Raw genomic sequence first — 20,358 nt, forward strand, 5'->3', positions numbered from 1 at the left:
CTACCTTTATGCTGACACACTACAAAACATGCACAACATATACAAGGCAGACTATGGACCCCTGAGGAGGAGGAGAGAGGAAGAGTAAGTTTTGCAATCATGCTGCAAACGTTTATTAGTATTTTATTAAAACATTTTAATACATGTAAAAAATTATGATCTCCTTTTAAAAACAAAATAAAAACATGAACACTCAATCAGATGTTTTTATTATTTCATTTACTAAAAGAGGAGGAATATTTACAAATATGTCTTTTTACAAAGATATGTTTTGGAAAACAATTGTCACTGGATGTAACTATATTAGTAAGCTTAGAAGACAAGGATAAAAGCAGTCTACAGGTTACCCTCAGTGATTATTTTGTCTTCTGCTGTCAAATGTCTCTTGTCCAGGCGTTATCAGTGCCTTTCATACCAAAGATTTGTCAGCTGTGCTCGGGATACCTGGGCAGACACGTCGTGTGTTGTAAGCTGGTTATGCCTGGAGTTTCTGGATCCTGCTGGACAGTATGTTGGCTTCCACCTGCCTTGACTGAAGCATGACATGTGCCCTGCGATGATCTCCTCTGTTGTCTTCCTCTCATACTTGGAACACAGATGCTCAGGGATGGAGACTCTTTTAACTCTTCCTCATAGGTGGCGGGGTCCTCAAACACATTTTCAGAGACTGAAGTCATGAGGTCTCTCACATAGGCTGTAAATTAAAATAGTTGATTTGTAAATATTTTCATGAGTATTGATAAATGTGTGTTTTAAATTCGTTTAGGTTGTTTTTTTTCCTCATTTCTTAAACTTTTTATTCTGTTTGGTCTTATTTATAATAAATCATCTTTATACTTACTGGAATGTTGGTTCTGTCTTGACAGGCTTTGATGTGCTTTTTCTTGACTTGGCAAATGTGATCCACTACATTGGATCTCCCTCTGCAGTCGTAGCCTGTTTACACTCAGTATTTTCAGTGAAATTCACTGCAGCCAGGTACAGCCTACAAAAAAAGTCAGGACAGTCTTCGGTTAAATAAATTCTATTTTGCATTTATCATTCACTGGAACAAAACTTAATGGCTGTCAGTTAAATACCAAAGATTTCAAAACTGACTGTTGTAAAACAGTTTGCTCAGACTAATCAAACTGGTTTGATAACAACAATCATTCTGATACACCAGAAGCTCACAACAAACTATTCTTTCATTGGCTTTATTATAAAGTATGACACACAGAAAACATTCTGAACATGATATGGAATGTTATAGGACTGCAGGAAGCATGAAAAAAAATTATCAGTCTTTGTGTTGATGCCACATTACTCATTTTCTGTTAAATAGGGGAACAAGTGGGGCAACAAAAAAATGAAATTTTACTTTTGTTGTTTGCAGGTGAAACTTGCATTAAAACAATACCATACTTTAGGTCATGATGATAAACTGAAACTGAGCACCTCTAAGTTTGTTTACATGGTCCTGAGTTTATAATTCAAATCAGGATGTGGCATCACCATATGCACAGAGAACTCTGGGACTTATGTCATGGTCTAAGGGGCGGGATGATTGCCGTTAAATGTGGGGTTTCATGCTTAAAAAATCTGCACCCTAAACAAAGTAAAAGAACTGTTTTTATAAATATCAAAAGGACTGGAGAGCCATGTTTAGAATTAAATGATCCTGTGGGGTCCTTGTGGGGCATGATACAGAGCCTGTAAATTTATCAGGGATTTTCTTCTCAAACCAAATAACATAAGTGGTGATATACACTCAGCATTAAAGGTTATATGATAAACTGCATGATTTGACAGGATCAGAAAGAAAAAATCTAACTTTGCAATATAAAGATTTATTACCTGCATTGGTGTTGATGAAAGGGGAAAACCTCTCAGTGCTCAAACTGATATGGAGCTGTAGCCTGAGTACCTGATTATACACCGCGTTCCACATTATAATGCAAACAACGTTTTTCTCTGATTTTCTAAATATCAATGCAAATGACAGTCATAATATTTTTCAAGTCATCAACAGTTAGAGTATAATTCAAATGTTTTTGAAACAACTTCATAATGATAACTATTAGTTTTTTTAAGAATAAAAACCTCAAAATGCACTTTTCCACATGTTCCACATTATTAAGCAGGTCACAGGTTTCAGCAATATGGGAAAGAAAAAGGATCTCTCTGCTGCTTAAAAGTGTCAAATAGTGTAATGCCTTGGACAAGGAATGAAAACATTTGATATTTCAGGAAAAATTAAGCATGATCATCGTACTGTGAAGAAATTTGTGGCTGATTCAGAGCACAGATGGGTTTGTGCAGATAAAGACATAATGATGAAGGTTTCTGATAGACAAATACATCAGATTAAGAGAGCAGATGCTAAAATGCCATTACAAAGCAGCAAACAAGTATTTGAAGCTGCTGGTGCCTCTGGAGTCCCACCAACCTCAAGGTGTAGGATCCTCCAGAGGCTTGCAGTCGTGCATAAACCTACTATTCAGCCCCTCTAACCAATACTCACAAGCAGAAATGGTTGCAGTGGGCCCAGAAATACACGAAGACTCATTTTCAAACAGTCTTGTTGACTGATGAGTGCCGTGCAACCCTGGATGGTCCAGATGGAGGAGTAGTGGATGGTTGGTGGATGGCCACCATGTCCCAATGAGGCTGGGACGTCAACAAGGAGGGGGCGGAGTCATGTTTGGGCTGGAATCATGAGGAGAGAGCTGATAGGCCCCTTTAGGGTCCCTGAAGGTGTGAAAATGACCTCGGCAAAGTATGTAAAGTTTCTGACTGACCACTTTCTTCCATGGTACAAAAAGAGAATCGTGCCTTCTGTAGCAAAATTTTCTTCAAGCATGACAATGCTCCATCTCATGCTGCAAAGAATACCTCTGTGTCATTGGCATTTACAGAATATTATTACGTAGATTCAAACACATTTTATTTCATTAAATCCACAAAAGGCAAGATTTTTCAGTAAAATGAACAGGTAAGAATAAAGCTATATACATTCATACACCGTTAATAAGTGTTATCATTCACTGCGAGTTTTGATCGTCATAGTAGGCCTGAGGCCTGTACGACGAAGCTGGATTAACAAGCCCTGGATATCTCTCCGCTAGCTGGATTGACTTATCAAGACGTTCGCAATCCGGATCAGCTGTACGATGAAGCTGGTTATCAACTCGCTAATTGCAGCCAGGGTTTTCCAATCTAGATCAGTGCGCGCTCACATAAAAGAGGTGGTGTTTGCAGCATCTGACCAATCACAAACATGGAGAAAGCCTGCAGAGCAGCGTCTTTTCAATGGAGGAACAATCATTATTCAAAAACAGGAGGAATTTAAATCAATCATCCAGGCCAGAAGCAACACTGTCGCCGCAGCAAAAGCCAGGAATGAAAGCTGGCAGAAAATTGCCGACTCTGTTAATGCGTAAATTCGTCAGATTATACAAAATTAATTTATGGGACAATATAAACTGACAGCACTCTGATCACTCAGTTTCACTTTATTACGCCACAGATGTTTGGGGCAGAGCTTCCTCGGCGAATTTTGTGTTGTAATATTAAATTCTCGCACGTTCCATTAAGCCATGTTTCTGCAGTTAAGGTTTTTACACACTGTCCGTTATTTTTGGATCCGTAATCCGAAAAAAAAGTCACGCACTTGGACCTTGCACATTGGATCTGATGCCTTTTTATTTTGCCTTCACTGCGAAAATTCGTAAAAGGTGGCAAATAGTTTAGTACTGTGAGCCTGCGTCTCTGTCATTCCTTTAAAATCCCGCTGGATCCATCCTGACAGAGAGCTCCATTCAGCACCTGCCCATGCATCATAGCGCAGAGACAAGTTGGAGAGATGGAGGGCAACTTTTTTATTCTGTCTCTGTTATGAGCTGTGAGTAGGCTACAAATGTAGCCTCTTTATCTGTTATATTTCCATAGATGATATCCACATGACACACCTGCAAACCACGGGGTTTTAAGTGAGGTTTCAGGAGTGGGAGAGAGGGAGGAGTTGGACAGGGGTGAGTGAGAGAGAGAGAAAGCCACGGGGGCTGATCTGAATCACCTATCACCCATCTATTAGTTATATTTCCATGATTTATATCCACATAATAAATGAGCAAACTTTGGTGTTTAAAGTGATGTTTCAGGGCGAGAGAGAGGGAGGAGGGGTCCGGTGAGGGTGAGCAGGTGAAGAGGAAGCAGTGGACACTGTTTTAAATCATCACTCACCCATTTAAATGACTTGGACTGATGCGATTTACTCGCTGATCTCTTATCCAGAACATAACCTGCTCCAGAGCAGGTTAGCTGTTCAGTATAAGTTTCTATGGTGATTTATCCCGGTAAGAAGTGAACCAGCTTTGTCGTACAGAAAATCCAGGGTTAATCCTGAAGTTATCTCCATAAGAGAAAATCCAGCTTCGTCGTACAGGCCTCTGGAGTCACATACATTGCCTCAGGCTAGCACTATTAGCTCCCCACAGCATTGATTTCATTGTCTAGCACTGACGTTAATCCCAGACCGAATCATACACATCGAGTGTAACTTTTTCTCTGCCTTTTAATAAAGAAAGAGGCTCCATAAATGATGTGTTTACGTACAACAGCGGGTCTAACAGCTGACCTTAGCTCACTTTTCAGTAAGCTACCCATTGCCTGAGGGGGGAGTGTAGGCCAATTCACACATATTTTCTTCTTGATTATTAAAAGATAAGAATATAACTTTACAAATAAGGAAGAACAGTTTGTGAGTAAAGCTTTTAGAGCAGCTTTATGGTTGTAAACAGGCCCGGAGGGTCTGCATTTACACAACGGTGACGCTAATGCTAACTAGCTTAGCATTAGCTTCCCATTACAGCGTAGTTTTATTTAAATTACTCGTTTGGATTAAATTACTTACAGCTTGTGGTTCCGGGTCTCCATGAACACCTTTTCTAGAGGGAACCACTCCTGGTTTGAGCAGCAGTTTAGAGGAAAATCCAGCGTTGTCCAGAGTCCTCTGTGTAGTGACGAGCACATAGAAGCAGCTGAGACCGAACGGTTTGAGGCTAAACGCTGCCCACTGCTTTCTGTTGCCTTCCTTCCTCCTTTGGAAATGGAAACAATTCTGATTTTGAATCACAACCAAAACCACTTTTGACTTTCCTTGCTGTTGGTTCTCAAAATACTTAGCGTGAAGACAAGAGCAGGAGGCAAAACAGGACAGCAGAGGCTGCCGGCTGTGCCTGGGTGGACGTGTCCTTCCTGCCTGTGGGCTTGTTCGGGCAGAGTGTGGGGGAGGAGATGTTTTACTCTCTTTTCTCAGACATGTCCAGTAAGGAGAGACTGCAACAACCTGACGTCAGGTTGTGCAAAATCTCGGGAAGATTTCGCAACGAGCCATTTCAGGGGGCAGGAAATCTCGTTCCTGGAAAACGGGAAGAGGAGGGTGTCTCATGTTGTGAAACTTTGAGGAGGTGTAGGGTGCGTTCGAAAAGTCCAAAAAATTACCTCCCAAGTCCTTTCCTATTCACTTTTCCTTCACCCCGACAAGAAACGTCACAGGGTTAAGGAAAGGTGGGAGTAAGAGGATAGGAAAGGAGAACTGGGGTGAGTAAGGAATCCAATGGCACTTTCCCTAGGCGGATGTTACGGACGTGACATTTGTTTTTTGTGCAAAAACTACAATTTAACGTTGATGGACTACAAAATTCGCAACTTCCACTCGGTGCGTTTTCTGTGTTGTTGTGTGCTGTGAACGCTAAAACGTCAGATATGAGCTCATTATGATTTTTATATCCTAAAGTCTCTTCAGGAAGAGGAACTGTGAACATCCAGGACAGCAGAAACCTTTCTCTTAATCTGAACTTTCTACTAAGTCAATACAACAAGATGAATAATGTTCAAGTCCTTTTGTTTCATAACGATATTAAATACTTTTGCTTTATTCCCTACCTAATCATTTTTTCTTTAATTCTCTCATCTCTGTTAATTTTATTACAGAGTCTACTCTGGTTTCATCTTCCTTTCAGCTCGTTCTGTGAAAAGCTCTATAAACTGTGTCTTCCCTGCGTAATTGTGATGATAAATATAATAATCACAATATAGCTACATGCTGACTTTATCGCTTTAGTTGGTTGTGATTTACAAACTTAAAACGTTTACCTGAATATTTCAAAATAGCAAGACAAATACAGTTTAAAATACTGACTGATCGGTTAACTATTTAAATAAAATGGAAATGAGAAGAAATGAAATCGTGATCACAAGTTGAATGACAAAGTTTTCATGTCTGTAATATTTCTCAGTTCATCCCTACTGCCTTCCGTTTATCACGTGTATTATACGTTTGACTGAATTTTATGGTTTAAATCGGGGTTAGTAAAGTTATTCTAGTTATTCAAGTTATTCACTTGTTTTGATGAGCGGTCAACAGGTGCGTCACTTAAAATGAAGTTTACGCAAAGCATTATGGGTTGTCTTTTCATCTCTCCTTTGGTAAAGGATGGTCCAGTGTTTCCTAGGCTAAAGGAGATAATAAAGGACACAATGAAGCTCCTTTCCTTACCATTTGGAGAATTCGAACAGTTCTTATCATGGTCAACACTTAAATACTTCCGGGTCGTTTCACTCAGTTAGGAACCTTCCTAAGCAAAATGGATTTTTCGAACGCACCCGTAGTGTTGGGCATTCAGTTGCACTGTATAATTTGTAGGTTAGAAAGTATGCATCAGCATGATATGTCTCCTTTAGCTCAGGACCATTTGAACATTCAAACATCATATCTTATCCATTTTAATTAGTGATGCAAGATAACTATTTTTTTGAACTGATACTGATAACCAATAATTTCCTACTCCTGATGGCCGATAACTGATAATAACCGATATTTTTTTTTTCAATTGTTGATTTAACAAAAAAAGTTTATTTGATGTGTTTATGCACATCTGGGGGTAAGAAGGGGTTAATATGTAGTGAGCAAAGATATTTATGACTAATTTTAACTAATATCACTCATGTTTTTCAAAAAAACAAAGAACTATTCTGACTTTATAACTGTTATTACAGTTCATTTTTTTTAGTTAAACATTTGTGTACCAACTACAGCATACACAAACAACTGACAGACGGTTTTCCCCCATAAAACCAAATGATAACAGGTGTTGTGCTTAACAAATGGAGATATTTAGGGGTCTGTTTTTTTTTTTTTTTTTTTGCTTAAGCCAGAATTAAAGCAAGCTGATGTTTCACATAAAGATTAAAAATATGCACTGACATAAGTCATATCAGAGATAGATTAAGAATGTAAAGTCATGACGTCGATCGGACTGAATGAAACTACGTCAAACAGAGCAGGCAGGTATACATCTATGAAAGTAGCGATGGATCAGGAGACTGTCAGACTGATTTTGTTATAACGTTGCGCATTTTGGCTCTTCCAAACTTTCTGCAATTTTCAATGCCTGCTAATGCCCGCGGCTGAGGCTAGTGGCTGCTCCCGCTTCGTTTTAACGTTGTTAGGTTAATGACTCTTAAGTGACTTATAAGATCCGTTGAGGACTTCTTTCTACTCTTTGTGACCTTTGCAGGGCAAATTCTACACACGGTTGTGTTATCCTCCCCATAAATACTGAATAACGCCACCGTGTTGTTAGCATTTTAGCACAGGGGCTGTTACTTCCTGTTCTTTTTTGGTGCTTTAATAGCAGGTCGTGTACTGCGGCGTCACCTGCTGTTTCGAAATGTGTAGTCTCCTGAGAAAGAAAACAAATGCCAGCACTGCTGTGCTGACAAAAATATAAATGTTATCAGGGCTCGTTGTAATGATATCGGACTGATAAGAATGACATAATACTTTCCTGTTATCGGCCCGATAGTTATCGTGCACCCCTATTTTTAATATCACAGCAACAAAAATTGAAGGCCTAATAGCCAAATTTAGGGGATTTCTTGTTTTTAATCATTAAAAAGTTGCAGGAAAACTCCAGTACACTATAAAATGTAGTTAAAATTTGATGTATTTGTTCTATTTAGACAGGGTGCAGAAGTTTATCAGTGACTTTTAACTGATTCATTTCTCTTCAATTGACCTGTCTTGTGAAACACATGCTTTTTTAAGTTTTGGTACTATTTGCTACTATAATTTAAATAACAGATTGCATAGTTGAAAAAAATGCAGTATCAAAAATGAAAGATCCCACATTTTCACAACCTTTAGATATAATGATGTAAGTGTTTGTGTGTTTTCTGTCCATACAGATGGGTCAGGCACTGTGGAGGCTGCCTCCTAGACAACAGCAGCAGCTTCAGGAAGAACTTGCAGACCGCTTAGCCGACCGAGGGGAGGGAGGAAGACAAGAGCAAGGTAACGCAAAACATCCTGTTATTTTAGGGTTTTTAAGCCATTGGAACAAATAAGCAAAGGTATAAAAAGTGGACAAGGTCCTTGACTCAAATCTATTCTGTCTGCACAGCAAGCACCTACTAACAATACTGGACCTGCAGATGTTTAATTCATGCCAAAAGTGAACTGAAGATTGATTGCAATGTGGTCGTCTCCTGTATTATCATTTCAAACGTTTTTGACTCTGTAGTTGACTTTTAATCATCACAAACTCAGTGTTACTGTTCTGTCAGTTGTTAAGCATGTCTTGTTAATTGGCAGTTAAAGAGTTAAATACAGAGATCATTACGGAATTAGAGAAAATTCTATTTGTTTTGTTTTTCCTTCTCAGGGAGGGATGGAGGACCTCAGAGGAGAGCCCCTCAGCATTGTTACGGCCCTGACATCTACCACCTGCTGAAAACACGCATGGGAGGTACGAAAACCAGACATGCTGAACAAAGCTGAGCTAACTCGCTGTCCTTTTAGCTGTTTTTACAATAAAGGTGTTTCCTTAGCTGTTCTAAAATTATTATGGACTGCATCTCCAAAACGTATATTAACTATAAAGGTATTTGAATGAGGTTGACTCTAATTGATCAGTGGCTGATGCCTTTTAAAAATCATGAGTGAAAATATTGGAAATAATACTAGAAGTTGCTGATCTGACAACCTGGTTAAGCTGCTGCTCAGTCTTCCACTTGAAGCAACTATGTTGGCTTCCCCCAAAATTTGTTATAACTCTCCTTTTTCCATTTTCTTTTACCTTTTTAGCCTTCATTTGAAGAGGACTGAGTAATGGATAGTGTCAGAAATCAGGGAAAGAGAGTGGGGAATGGCATACATGCATTTCACTTCAGTGGAAAATAATAATACAGTGTAAAAAATCTGTGTTGAAATCCTTTTTAAAACCAGCAGATTAAAGCTTGTTGGCTAACTGACATTAGCTGTTAGCACATTAATGGAAATGGCATAAGATGAGATGTGTTTAAGGCTGACGGTGCGGTAGAATGTTCCCTTCACTCTCGATCTAACCAAACTAAGACTATTCTTCAAACTCGATTACAAATATTGCTTTACTTTTGTTCTGAGCTCATCTTAACACTGGTAACTTCAGACCAGCCTTTCCAAATGTGCTCACAATGTTATGGATAAACTTGCACCTTTTATCCTGTAGAACACAGCATTTTTCCAAACCAACCATCGATATAGAAAAATGGGATGAAAATACTTCCCAATTATGATATGGATATCACAAGTCTCTCTTGCAGACATCTCAAGCACATTCAGAATGAAACGGACTGATCAGACAGCCACCAAAGGGTTAATAAAACCAAAGATAGACCTTTTCAATCAGAGGTGGAAACTGCAACACCACAGAAGGGTTTAGAAAACTTGTTCAAATAAAAAAAAAACACAATTTGTGTTTGTTTATTTAATGCATTATATTTTTTCAGTTGTTATGAAACTACAAAGCAGGGATAATCAACCAGCGGCCTGAGAGCCACATCAGGCCCCTCAAAGCCTATCCCAGCTGTCATTAACTAGACCATTTTTAAAATTTATGTGGTTTATTTGAGAGTTCAGTCCCCCAAAGCGCCTGATTAGAAAAAAGCTGGCCCTTATAAAAATCTAGTCGATGATCCCTGCTGTAAAGGATCCCATCTCATTGTGCCTGTGCAGGTAAAGAGCAACATGGTTTTATAGACCTGGAGATGCTTCCTCCTGAATTAGGCATCACCATACTGTCGTACCTGAACGCCACCGACCTGTGCCTGGCCGGCTGCGTGTGGCAGGACCTGGGGAATGACGAGTACCTGTGGCAGGGGTGAGTGAACCTGTGGTTCCTGTTTTCTGTTTGGTGAATTCAGATCAAAACTGATTGGCTGAGCAGAGACACCAGGTAACAGTAGTGGCGACAAGGTCGATTCCTCAGGATTGATGCTTGTAATGTGAAGCATACTTACAACATGAAGGACTGCTTCACTTCTGAACATTTTCAGTCAATTTCAGTCCAAACCTGAACTTAGGCAACATATCAGATGCTGAAACTAAGACATTTTACTAGGGATGCAAAATATTATTGGCCTGATTTTTGTATCGGCAGATATCAAAATTTCTGCATATATTTACATCTGGTATTTTGGCCGTGAAAATCAGCATACATCGACTGTAAATGTTGTCCATATATATTAATAAATCAGTGGAGTTTTAGGCTGAACAACAGACCTCCAGTATGTAAGTTGAGATCTTTTCCTTTATTCATCCTCATTTTTTAAACTTTAGTGAGTTTTAAGAAAAAAAGTTTGTTCTGAGTTCATCCTCAAACCTTAAATTGTATTCAAAAGGCTGAATTTTTAGTAAAATTAAACATATTTCAATATCAATATTGGCTTAAATGAATCTGTAAATATTGGGATATCGGATATCCGCAACAAGCTTCTCCTTTGCATGATGCAGCTGTAACTTGCAGATGGCACCGCAATCTGTTTTGACAGATTTCTGGAAGTGTTCCTGAGCCCATGCAGTGAATTCCAGTACAGAATCATGCCTGTTTTTATTGTGGTGGTCATCTGAAGGCCAGGAAGTCACAAGCATCCTATATTAACCTTCAGGCTTGCCCTTTGTGCACAGAGATTTTTCCAGATTCCCTGAACCTTTTAATGAAATTTTGTGCTGTAGACGGTGGATTCAAAATCTATGCAATTTTAGATTGATGAACACATTTCTGATGCAGTTTTTTGCAGCATGGTGAACATCTGCTCATCTTTACTTCTGAGAGACTCTGCCTCTCTAAAATTCTCCCTTTATACTCAGTCATGGTACTGACATGTTTTTACAATAAATAAAAGAATGCATATGTTGGTATCAGCTAAAATGAGTTTGGAGATATTGGATAACAGCAAAAATCCAATATCATGTATCCTTAGAAAGAAGATGTGAGAGGAGAAATGTGCTATTGGATCCCAGTGGTGAGAATAGAGACTCATATTAATACCAGGTGTAGAAGGGTGTGGTCAAACGTTGTCCAATCACAGAAAATGCATTTTAACTCTAGGTATAAAGGGGTCTGCTACGTCATTCTGCTGGATGTCTGCCCCACTTTTAAACTCATTCCTGCACCACTGGACTGACGCATAAAACATATCCAACAGATGCAAAAAGAGAATTAAAATTTAATCGCAAAATAAAGCCAAAGCATGTTAAAAGAAAGTATTAAAAGCCAATCATATGTTTCTAATGTCTGTTTTTTTCTGTTAACTGTTCCCTTTGTTCTGTAGCTCAACACATGCACAGTAAAGTTTAAGAGCTCTGTTTAATTTGTTTTCCTGCTATGATTGTGTGCGTGTCGCTCCGTCAGGTTGTGTAAGTCGACATGGGGACACTGCTCCATCTACAACAGGAGACTCCCCGCTGGTTTCTCCTACAGGAGACTTTACCTGCAGCTGGATGAAGGCAGCCTGACGTTCAACGCTAACCCACAGGAGGTAACACACACACAGAAATACACATCTTTAGTCCTAAAGTCAAGGTGCACATGTTGGAGGAATGATGTCACTGCAGAGTCATGTGTTTGATGGAGTCTGCACTTTTAGCTCCTGCAGAATCTTTGATGTTCGAGTGAAACACCATGGTGCTTCACTCAAACATCAAAGATCGTGCGTCTGGATTATTAAATGGATATGTGAAGATTTTTGATCATCTCTGAGGTCTTTTGTGTGTGTGTGTGTGTGTGTGTGTGTGTGTGTGTGTAGGGTATCAGTTACTTCATGTCCAAAGGCATTCTGGTCGACCATCCCACTGAGCTGGCTAAATTCATCTTCTACACCAGACGGCTCAACTGGAAGATGCTGAGGATTTACCTGGACGAGAGGTAGGCGGGGTTAGGCTTCATGCTGTGATGAAAGAACCCACTTCAGAAAGAACCCAGTTCTTTTTTAAAATCCAACAATGCATGCTCCCTGTCCATGCTGCATCAGTTAAACTTCTCTGCCGTGTGAATATCAGGCCTGTCCTGTAAATAGTATGACACCTTGAACTTTTATTTTTAATGCAGCCAAGAGCATTTGACAGCTTTAAGACGAGTAGTTTTGTCCCCATGTCGACATAAATCAGAGTATAATACATTTCAAACATGGATATTATTGATGCACAACAACTCCACTTTTTAAAACAAGCTAACAAGCTCTATTTAGTGAGGAAAGTAAAAAAAAATCACTGAAAATCCCCATCAGACACTGCTGATGCCTTGTTATCTATGGTGCTCTGAAAAATTATTTCTCTTCTTCCTGATTTCTTATGTCTTTGTGTATTTGTCACTCTTAAATGTTTCAGATGATCAAAAAATTAATGCAAGACAAAGATAGCCTGAGAAATACAAAATGAAGTTTTTAAATGATGATTATATTGATTAAGGGAAAAAGCTATCCAAACCTACCTGGTCCTATGTGAAAAAGTCATGGCCACCTAAATCTATTAACTGGTTGTTCCATACTTGGCAGCAACAACTGCAAGCATTTGCAACAATTTTCAATGAATCTTCAATATCACTGTGGAGGAATGTTGTCCCACTCTTCTTTCCAGAATAGTTTTAAGCCAGCCACATTGGAGGGTTTTCTAGCATGAATTGCCTGTTTTAAAGTCATGCCATAGCATCTCAATTATCAGATTTAGGTTCAGACTTCAGCTAGGCCGCTCAAAAACCTTCCTTTTGTGTTTCCGATCATTGTCCTTCTCCAAAACCCAAGTGCGCTTGAGCTCAAGATCATGACCTTGTGGCAACTGGCACCCATACCTGCGTAACTAGACACACCCCCTAGGGAAACCCCAAGAAATACAGTGCGAGCTTACTGGCCATCTCCTCAGAAGCTCGTGAATAAAAGTCAGCTTAAAATTTCCGTGTTTCCTCCTTCTATATCATGGATTACTCAGGATTCCCACAACCTGCTTTCCCTTTCCTGTCCCGTTTGCCTGTGAAATCTGCGACGTCTCACAACAGTGTTTCCTTATGGATATGAGGAAGAGAGGTAACGCCACTTAGCCGGTGTGGAATATGACCGGAAGTGAGACAGGAGGTCTCACTCTGTCTGAGAAACTCTTGCAGATATTGACTACCTAGGGGATCTGAGATAGTTACTCTGGGGTTTCAAGGATTGTTTGGCTTTGGTGCTGGGTTGAACTGTGGGGATAATTGGAACTTGCTTTTGTGTTGTGTGGTCTTTTGTGCTTGTTTTTGTTGTTGTGCTGGGTGTGTTTGGGCAAAACAGCAGGGTTTGTTAACTTTGCAAAGCAGATGGATTCACCTGTTTCTGTGTTTCTCACTGCTGAATCCATCTTGCAAAGCTCCCATCTGAACCATTTGGGCCTGGTTAGAAAGTGACAAGACCAATCAGTGTGAAGGGGCAGTACTTTCAGGCGCGGCGGAGTCATGATGTAAGCAAGCAACGAGAAGAGGCTGGTGCAATTATGGTGGAAGAGATTAATGTGGATGCTGCCAAAGTGTCAGTTTTATCAGAACTTGACGACATTTCTTCGTTAAAAGAAGAACAAAGAACAACAGTGAGTTGTTTTCTTTTCAAAAACGACAAAGGTCGTGTACTGACATGTCTACAGTCGCCATGATTCACGTTATGTAGTTCTCTATGGAGTTTACAACTCGATAGCAGCTACTGAGGGTTTGTGTGCGTGGGACAAACTCTTTGTGGCAGACGGTTGAGTTAACAGAAATGATTATTTTGTCATGGTACACTCTCGACTCAACCCTGTCTGCATCTGCTACAAACTGATGGTCCACTCCTCCAGGATTTGGTAGAGAGCAGAATTCATGATTCCATCAGTTTAGGCAGGTGGTCCAGGTACTGAAGCAGCAAAGCCTACACCCTACCTAGGAGTGAAAACCTTCCCTTAAAAAAAGAGACGCCACTTGATTGCTGTTCATCATAACATCATAACGATAAATGGAGGTGACAATAACATTTCAACCATCTTGTCCATACTGTGGATCTCTGTGTTAATCTTCTCCATTTATTTATACAGTTAATAGCCCTCGTTTACATGTGTACATACTGAAAATACAATAAACTCCCATCTCTAGTGGTAGTTAAAGATTGAATAAATGAGAAAACACAACTGTCGTATTTTCTATAATCTTTTATAAATGCTAAAAATATTTACATTTACATGCCTCCTTCCTCTGTTGTGCCATTTCGCAAGTGAACGCAGTGCATGGTGGGATATTCATCATACCCCTTGGTTTCAAGTGTGGTCCTGAAAAATATTCGTTTCAAGGGCTATGTAGCCCTTAGCCCTTGATTCAAAACAGAATTGGGACACCCCTTCACCTGACGTGAATGGTCAAAACCAAGGGAAGGGGCTAAGATTAAGGCTAGGGTGTAGAAATGGGATTCACCCTAAGTGTTCCAGATGAAGTTGTTGGTTTTGGGACTGACAGGCCCAGACTGTTACTCTAACTGTTTGTCAACATAAAGGCCGGCTCACACTACACGATTTTTTTGGCCATTCATGATAGCACCATGTCAGACTATTTGACCAAAATCTTGTCCCGTCTTGGCCGACAGCCTGGCCGCACTACAAGAGTAATCCTGACTGCTTACCATAGGCTGGCGTCACCACTGTCCGCGACTGAGTGACAGTGTCAGGGGGCGGGTCAAAGAGTGTCAATCACAGAAGCACTCTATCTAATTGTAGTGCTCTTTTGCTCGTAATAATTGAAAATAAACAATTATGGTTTGGATTATGGAAAATTAGTATTGGTGTTTCAAAAGGAGGACAATATGGACTGGCTCTCCTTCAGGTAGGACTTAAGGTATGCATGTGATACCATAAATAAAATACACATCAGTTTTAGGGAATAAAAGTGGATAAAAAGTGGTAAAATCTTGTAAATGATGATGCAAAGATACAGAGCAAACACTCTCCTGTTGGTAGATGTCAGGATTCACATCTTTGACATCAGGTCAGGGTGTCAAACTAGGCCACGATGTAAGAAAAATTCTGACATGTCAGTCTTGTTGAATCGTGGTCATGGGGTGTCTTGGACGTGTCGTTAATTATGTCACACTACAAGACCCTTTGTCGTCCCCAAAGCTCAAAATTGGGCCAGAGTTTTGACGATGGGCTGCGACGTTGCAGTTGGGCTAAATCTGGCTGAATTCGTGTAGTCTGAGCTGGCCTTTACACAAAGACTGTATGTTCTATTGTGCTGTTAGATCTTAACTTTCCCTTATAAGTCCCACAATGACAAACTAAGAGAACAGAGGCAGCGAGCAGACCTAGACCAGAAACTCAAGGTGAAATGACTGTTTATGTGAACAGAGTGTGACAGCTGTAAAAGACTGGGTTGATGATGTAATGGTTGAATCACTTTATGAAAAGCTGTTAAACCTTATTTATGTTTAAATCATTCAGTCCCAAAATTAAATCATAATGAGGCTCAGGTTCCTTTAAAGACTCAAATCTCTCTTTTTTTAATCACAAAACTGAGCTTGTATTTGTGTGTGGGTGTTTGCAGGAGGGATGTCCTGGACGAGTTGGTGACCCTCCATAACTTCAGTAACCAGTTCCTCCCCAACGCTCTGCGGGATTTCTTCAGACACATCCACGCCCCCGAGGAGAGGGGGGAGTACCTGGAGACACTCATCACCAAGTTTAGTCACCGGTTCTGCACCTGCAACCCAGGACTCGTCCGGGAGCTCGGCCTCAGTCCTGGTCAGTGCAATCACAAAAACACACCCATTTACTTCTTTATGATAACTTATAGCACTGATGAAGACTCAGCCACTCACAGTTTTATCAAGTTCAAGCCAGTGGAGTTGGATTTTAACAGTTTAGGAATTCCAAACCATCATTTTTTGGACCATTAATACCCACATTCGATCCCTGCAGCACCAAGTTCAAACACTGTAGAGACAGTCAACGTGATTTTAAAGCTTTTAAACTCCTGACCCAACCATCCGAGTTTTATTTTCAAGTAATCCCTGGCTAAAGTATCCTCAGTGAGCCGTGCATTTACTGAGTAAAAGCTTTGTTAACGTCAGCAGACCATACAGAAACCGATCCCTGACTCTGGCCCTGCACGCTGCTCAGACCTACTGCTGTGATTAACAGGATTAGAGTAATGGTTCAGAGCTCCAGGCTGCTCATGGACGGATGGGCGGCTGTCTCTGCTGTCAACCTCCTGTGCTCCTCCCTTTTCACTGGAGACAATCTGACAGAAGACTTACAGCTCATCAGGAGCAGAGTAACACTTGAGTTTCTATCATAACCAGATTTAATTTAAGAGTAATGACAGTTTCGTATGCTTCAGGTCATGTTTACTGCCATTTTTACACTCTGATTTTTTGTTTTAGCTGTAATATTTGACTAAAGAAATAAGATTCTTTATTCAAGTGAAAAGCATTATTGATTGATATTGTATTTTGATCATGTCAGTTTAAAAATAAAAACATCCACCAACTTGTGTTAAGCAAGAATAACACAAAACAAAGCAGTAACTTGCATCTGCAAATTCTTAAGCATCTGGTTTACATGATCAGAAAGGAGCAGGAAGAACAATCAACTTATCATATTCTACACCATAAATGTTTGCACAGGAAGAAGTAAAAATACAAAAAAAGATCAGTTTTTCAGAAATGTTCAAAACATATTCCTGAAAAAAAAAAAATAGAAAAACTTCAAAAAACTTCAAAAAATTGTTTAACAAAATCTGAGGTTAAATGACTTTCTAAGGATATTTTTTCCCACATTTTCAAAAATTTGAGATTTAAAAAATTCCATAATTTTCAGCAAAACTTTCAAATTATTTTCATTAATTTAAGAAATTCTTCTGAGGGACTTGTGGCTCCTTTCTGCATTTCTGCCCCCACTCACTCTCTTGCCCCATCGACTGACCTTTTTTCTGAAAAAGGTTTGAAAAATGCAAAATAGAATGATACCAAACAGGGGGAAAAATCTGCTAAAACATTTAAGCAATAGACAGAAGTAAGTGCCAAATTTTGGAGGGTTTTTTTTGTGATAAAAAAGCACTTAAAGCTCCCAAATATTCCTGAAAAAATCCAAAAAATTCAGACAAATTACAAAAACAAAAATAAGTTCAAGATGAGAGTGTCCAATATTTCTGACCATGACTATGAAAGTTTCTGATGTTTTTAGTGGAAATTCCCAAGAATGATTTAAAGATTTTGTAATTCAAAAACCCATAAATTCGTACAACCTCTCTTAGAAAAGTTTCATAGAATTTCCAGGAAAAAACTCAGATGGAGCATAATGTTTGCAACAAAAAGTCATTAAAATTTCAAAATAATGTAACAAATTTTGCAATGATATCCTGCTGAAATTTAAAAATGAATGTTTCCTGTTTTCCTCAAGTAGGCTGACCTGTGGCTCCTTTTCTGCATTTCAGCTCCCACTCACTCTCCAACAAATTAAAAAGTTCAATATGAAGATAGAAAAGTTTCTCATGTTTTCAGTGGAAATTTCCAACAAAAGTTTGAAGATTTTGTAAATCAAAAATCCACAAATGTGTGCAAAAAATCAGGGTTTTTTTTTGTTTGAAAAAGTTTTTATAGAACTTCCAGGAAAAAAACTCAGATCAACAAAAAGTCATTAAGATGTAAAAAAAAATGTATGTAAATATATTTTTGCAATGATATCTGACTGAAACTAAAAAATGAATTCCACCAAGTTTTCTGCTTATAGGAGCAGTGGTTTCCTGGTTATTAGTTTGTGTGTCCCATGAACGGAGGCTGTTTTCCTCAAGTAGGCTGACCTGTAGCTCCTTTTCTGTATTTTATTACTTCTCTCTTCCCTCCACTGTCCTTTCCATCCAATACTAAATCAAAAAAAGTTTTTTTTAAATTGCAAACAGTACCCAAAAAAAAATCAACTAAAATAAAATTCTAAATCAACAAAATAATGTTGGGAAAAAAAGCTGTTAAAATACTCAAGAGGAAAATCTCTGAATTATTACGTAAAATAAAATGCCAGACTACTTTTACTTCTAAAGACACTACAGAAAATTAAGAAAATAATAATAAATTAAAAAATTGTTTTTTTAATGACAATTCCTAACAATAATTTACAGACTTTGTGATGTACAAATCTGCGAATTCCTGTCTGAAGTTAGTTTAAAATAGCTCTATAAAAAATTCCTCCAAAATCTTCAGTTTGTGAAGAATTTTTTAAAAAAATTTCAGACAAATTTTCAAACAAATGTACTACAAACCCCTTGATGAAAAGTTCTGAGCACTCCAATAAAAAAGGATAAAAAATCCAAAAGAAATTTATAAAATGATCCACCAGTAACTTCTTGTGTATTTGAAAATAACCCTGGTGTCTCCCCTTTAACTCATAATTTTCTCTTTTTCATTTTGACTGTAAAAATCCTGTTTTTCTTCCGTCTTGTGTCATATGCATTAATGGAAATACCAAAGAATGTTGATTTTTTTGTGTTTTAAATGGAAAATGATCCTCCTGTGCTTTATCTAAAAATCAGCAAATCTCCAGATCACTGATGATGTTTCGTGTCTCCCATGTGCAGACGCTGTGTACGTGCTGTGCTACAGCCTCATCCTGCTGTCCATCGACCTGACGAGCCCTCACGTCAAGAACAAGATGTCCAAGAGGGAATTCATCAGGAACACTAGGCGAGCGGCGCACAACGTGTCAGACGACTTTGTGGGCCACCTCTATGACAACATCTACCTGATAGGACACGTGGCTGCGTAGCTCCGCCTACCAGCAAACCCAACACTGCACTGAAGATGAAGATGAAGAGGAGGCGTTTGGAACATTGTGGAGACAGTTTGAACAATTTTATGATTAAAATAACCAGAAATAGATCTTACTAGAAAGCTTAGAAATTAACGTTCACCTCTGCACTGTGACACAGACTGCGATCGAAAGAAGGTGTTGAAACATCTTTAAAACCAAGTCGTTGCAAAGAAGGAGGTTTTAAAGTGCAAACATGAAGACAAGCTCTGATTCTGCACTGACGAATAAGTACTACTGAGGAGGAGGAGCCTGTCACTGTCACGCTGGTCTCTGATTGGACAGCTTCACGCTCACCTGTAGGACAAACACTGGGACATACATGAAGGAAGAGACACAGAGGGTGTTAAAATCACTCAGCATTGAATCACCAGTCTGATAAAAGGCAGATAAACACTGACAGAAGAAGAAGTTGCTCATTTTCTGTTTTCTCCTTCAATTCTTGCTAGAAAAGTTTATTCTGAGCTTTGATTTACCGTAAAATCCAGATTATAAGTCACAATTTTTCTCCAGGGGGACAAAAACAAGCGGAAACAGTCTTCCTGTGCGATATTTACTTCCACCAAAGTCGACAACATACATTTTCTGTGCTCTGTGCTGTAGCTCTTTTAGTTCCACATGTTTTCCTCAGTGAGGGTTTGAACACGTACTACCTATAATACGGTAGTTAAGCTTAGAGCTGAAAGATTTGGGAAAATAATCTGATTGTGATTGTTTTCCCCAGTATTGCAAATGTGATTTGATATGCCATTGTTTCTTAAGTTCCTTATATTATATTTTTTACCAACATACACAAACAAAAATCACTAATCATTATAACCAACACAAAATTAGATAAAACTAGAGCAGAACAGTTTTGAAAAATATCTAATTGTGATGATTTTGACTCATATTGCAAATTGGATAGGAATTGATGTATTGAAGGGAGGTGTAATTTTATGTCATTCTCATTTTTAATAAGAAAAACATACAAAGTAGGATTTTTGTAGAGTTTTCCAAAACAATGCCTGTGGATGGTTGCATGATCTGAAATGCATAACATCTCTGCTGCAAAAAACGTTTGAAACTGCTATTTTGACACAAATTTCACGTTAAAGAAATATAGCACCTTCCAAAATTTGAAAACTGCAGCAGGCCATATTGCGATTTGATCTAATTTTCGATTAATTGCCCAGCCCTAGTTAAGCAGTCAGCCTGCAGGGATAGTTGTGAAG

The 20,358-nt window shown here is 38.9% G+C and overlaps 1 protein-coding gene across 1 annotated transcript in view; it reads left to right on the forward strand.

The window, feature by feature from the left end:
* fbxo8 (F-box protein 8) overlaps window positions 1-19,923 on the forward strand; it is a 29,908-nt gene extending 9,985 nt beyond the window's left edge. The window contains exons 2-8 of the mRNA XM_041785281.1: window positions 8,233-8,338; window positions 8,709-8,792; window positions 10,040-10,184; window positions 11,718-11,844; window positions 12,112-12,230; window positions 15,888-16,084; window positions 18,915-19,923. Of these exons, the coding sequence (XP_041641215.1) occupies window positions 8,233-8,338; window positions 8,709-8,792; window positions 10,040-10,184; window positions 11,718-11,844; window positions 12,112-12,230; window positions 15,888-16,084; window positions 18,915-19,102 (966 nt within the window). The 3' untranslated portion in view covers window positions 19,103-19,923. The remainder of the gene's footprint in view (window positions 1-8,232; window positions 8,339-8,708; window positions 8,793-10,039; window positions 10,185-11,717; window positions 11,845-12,111; window positions 12,231-15,887; window positions 16,085-18,914) is intronic.
* Window positions 19,924-20,358: the final 435 nt, after the last annotated feature.

The sequence above is a fragment of the Cheilinus undulatus genome, linkage group 4 (genome assembly GCF_018320785.1).
Source record: "Cheilinus undulatus linkage group 4, ASM1832078v1, whole genome shotgun sequence".
NCBI classification, from domain to species: domain Eukaryota; kingdom Metazoa; phylum Chordata; class Actinopteri; order Labriformes; family Labridae; genus Cheilinus; species Cheilinus undulatus.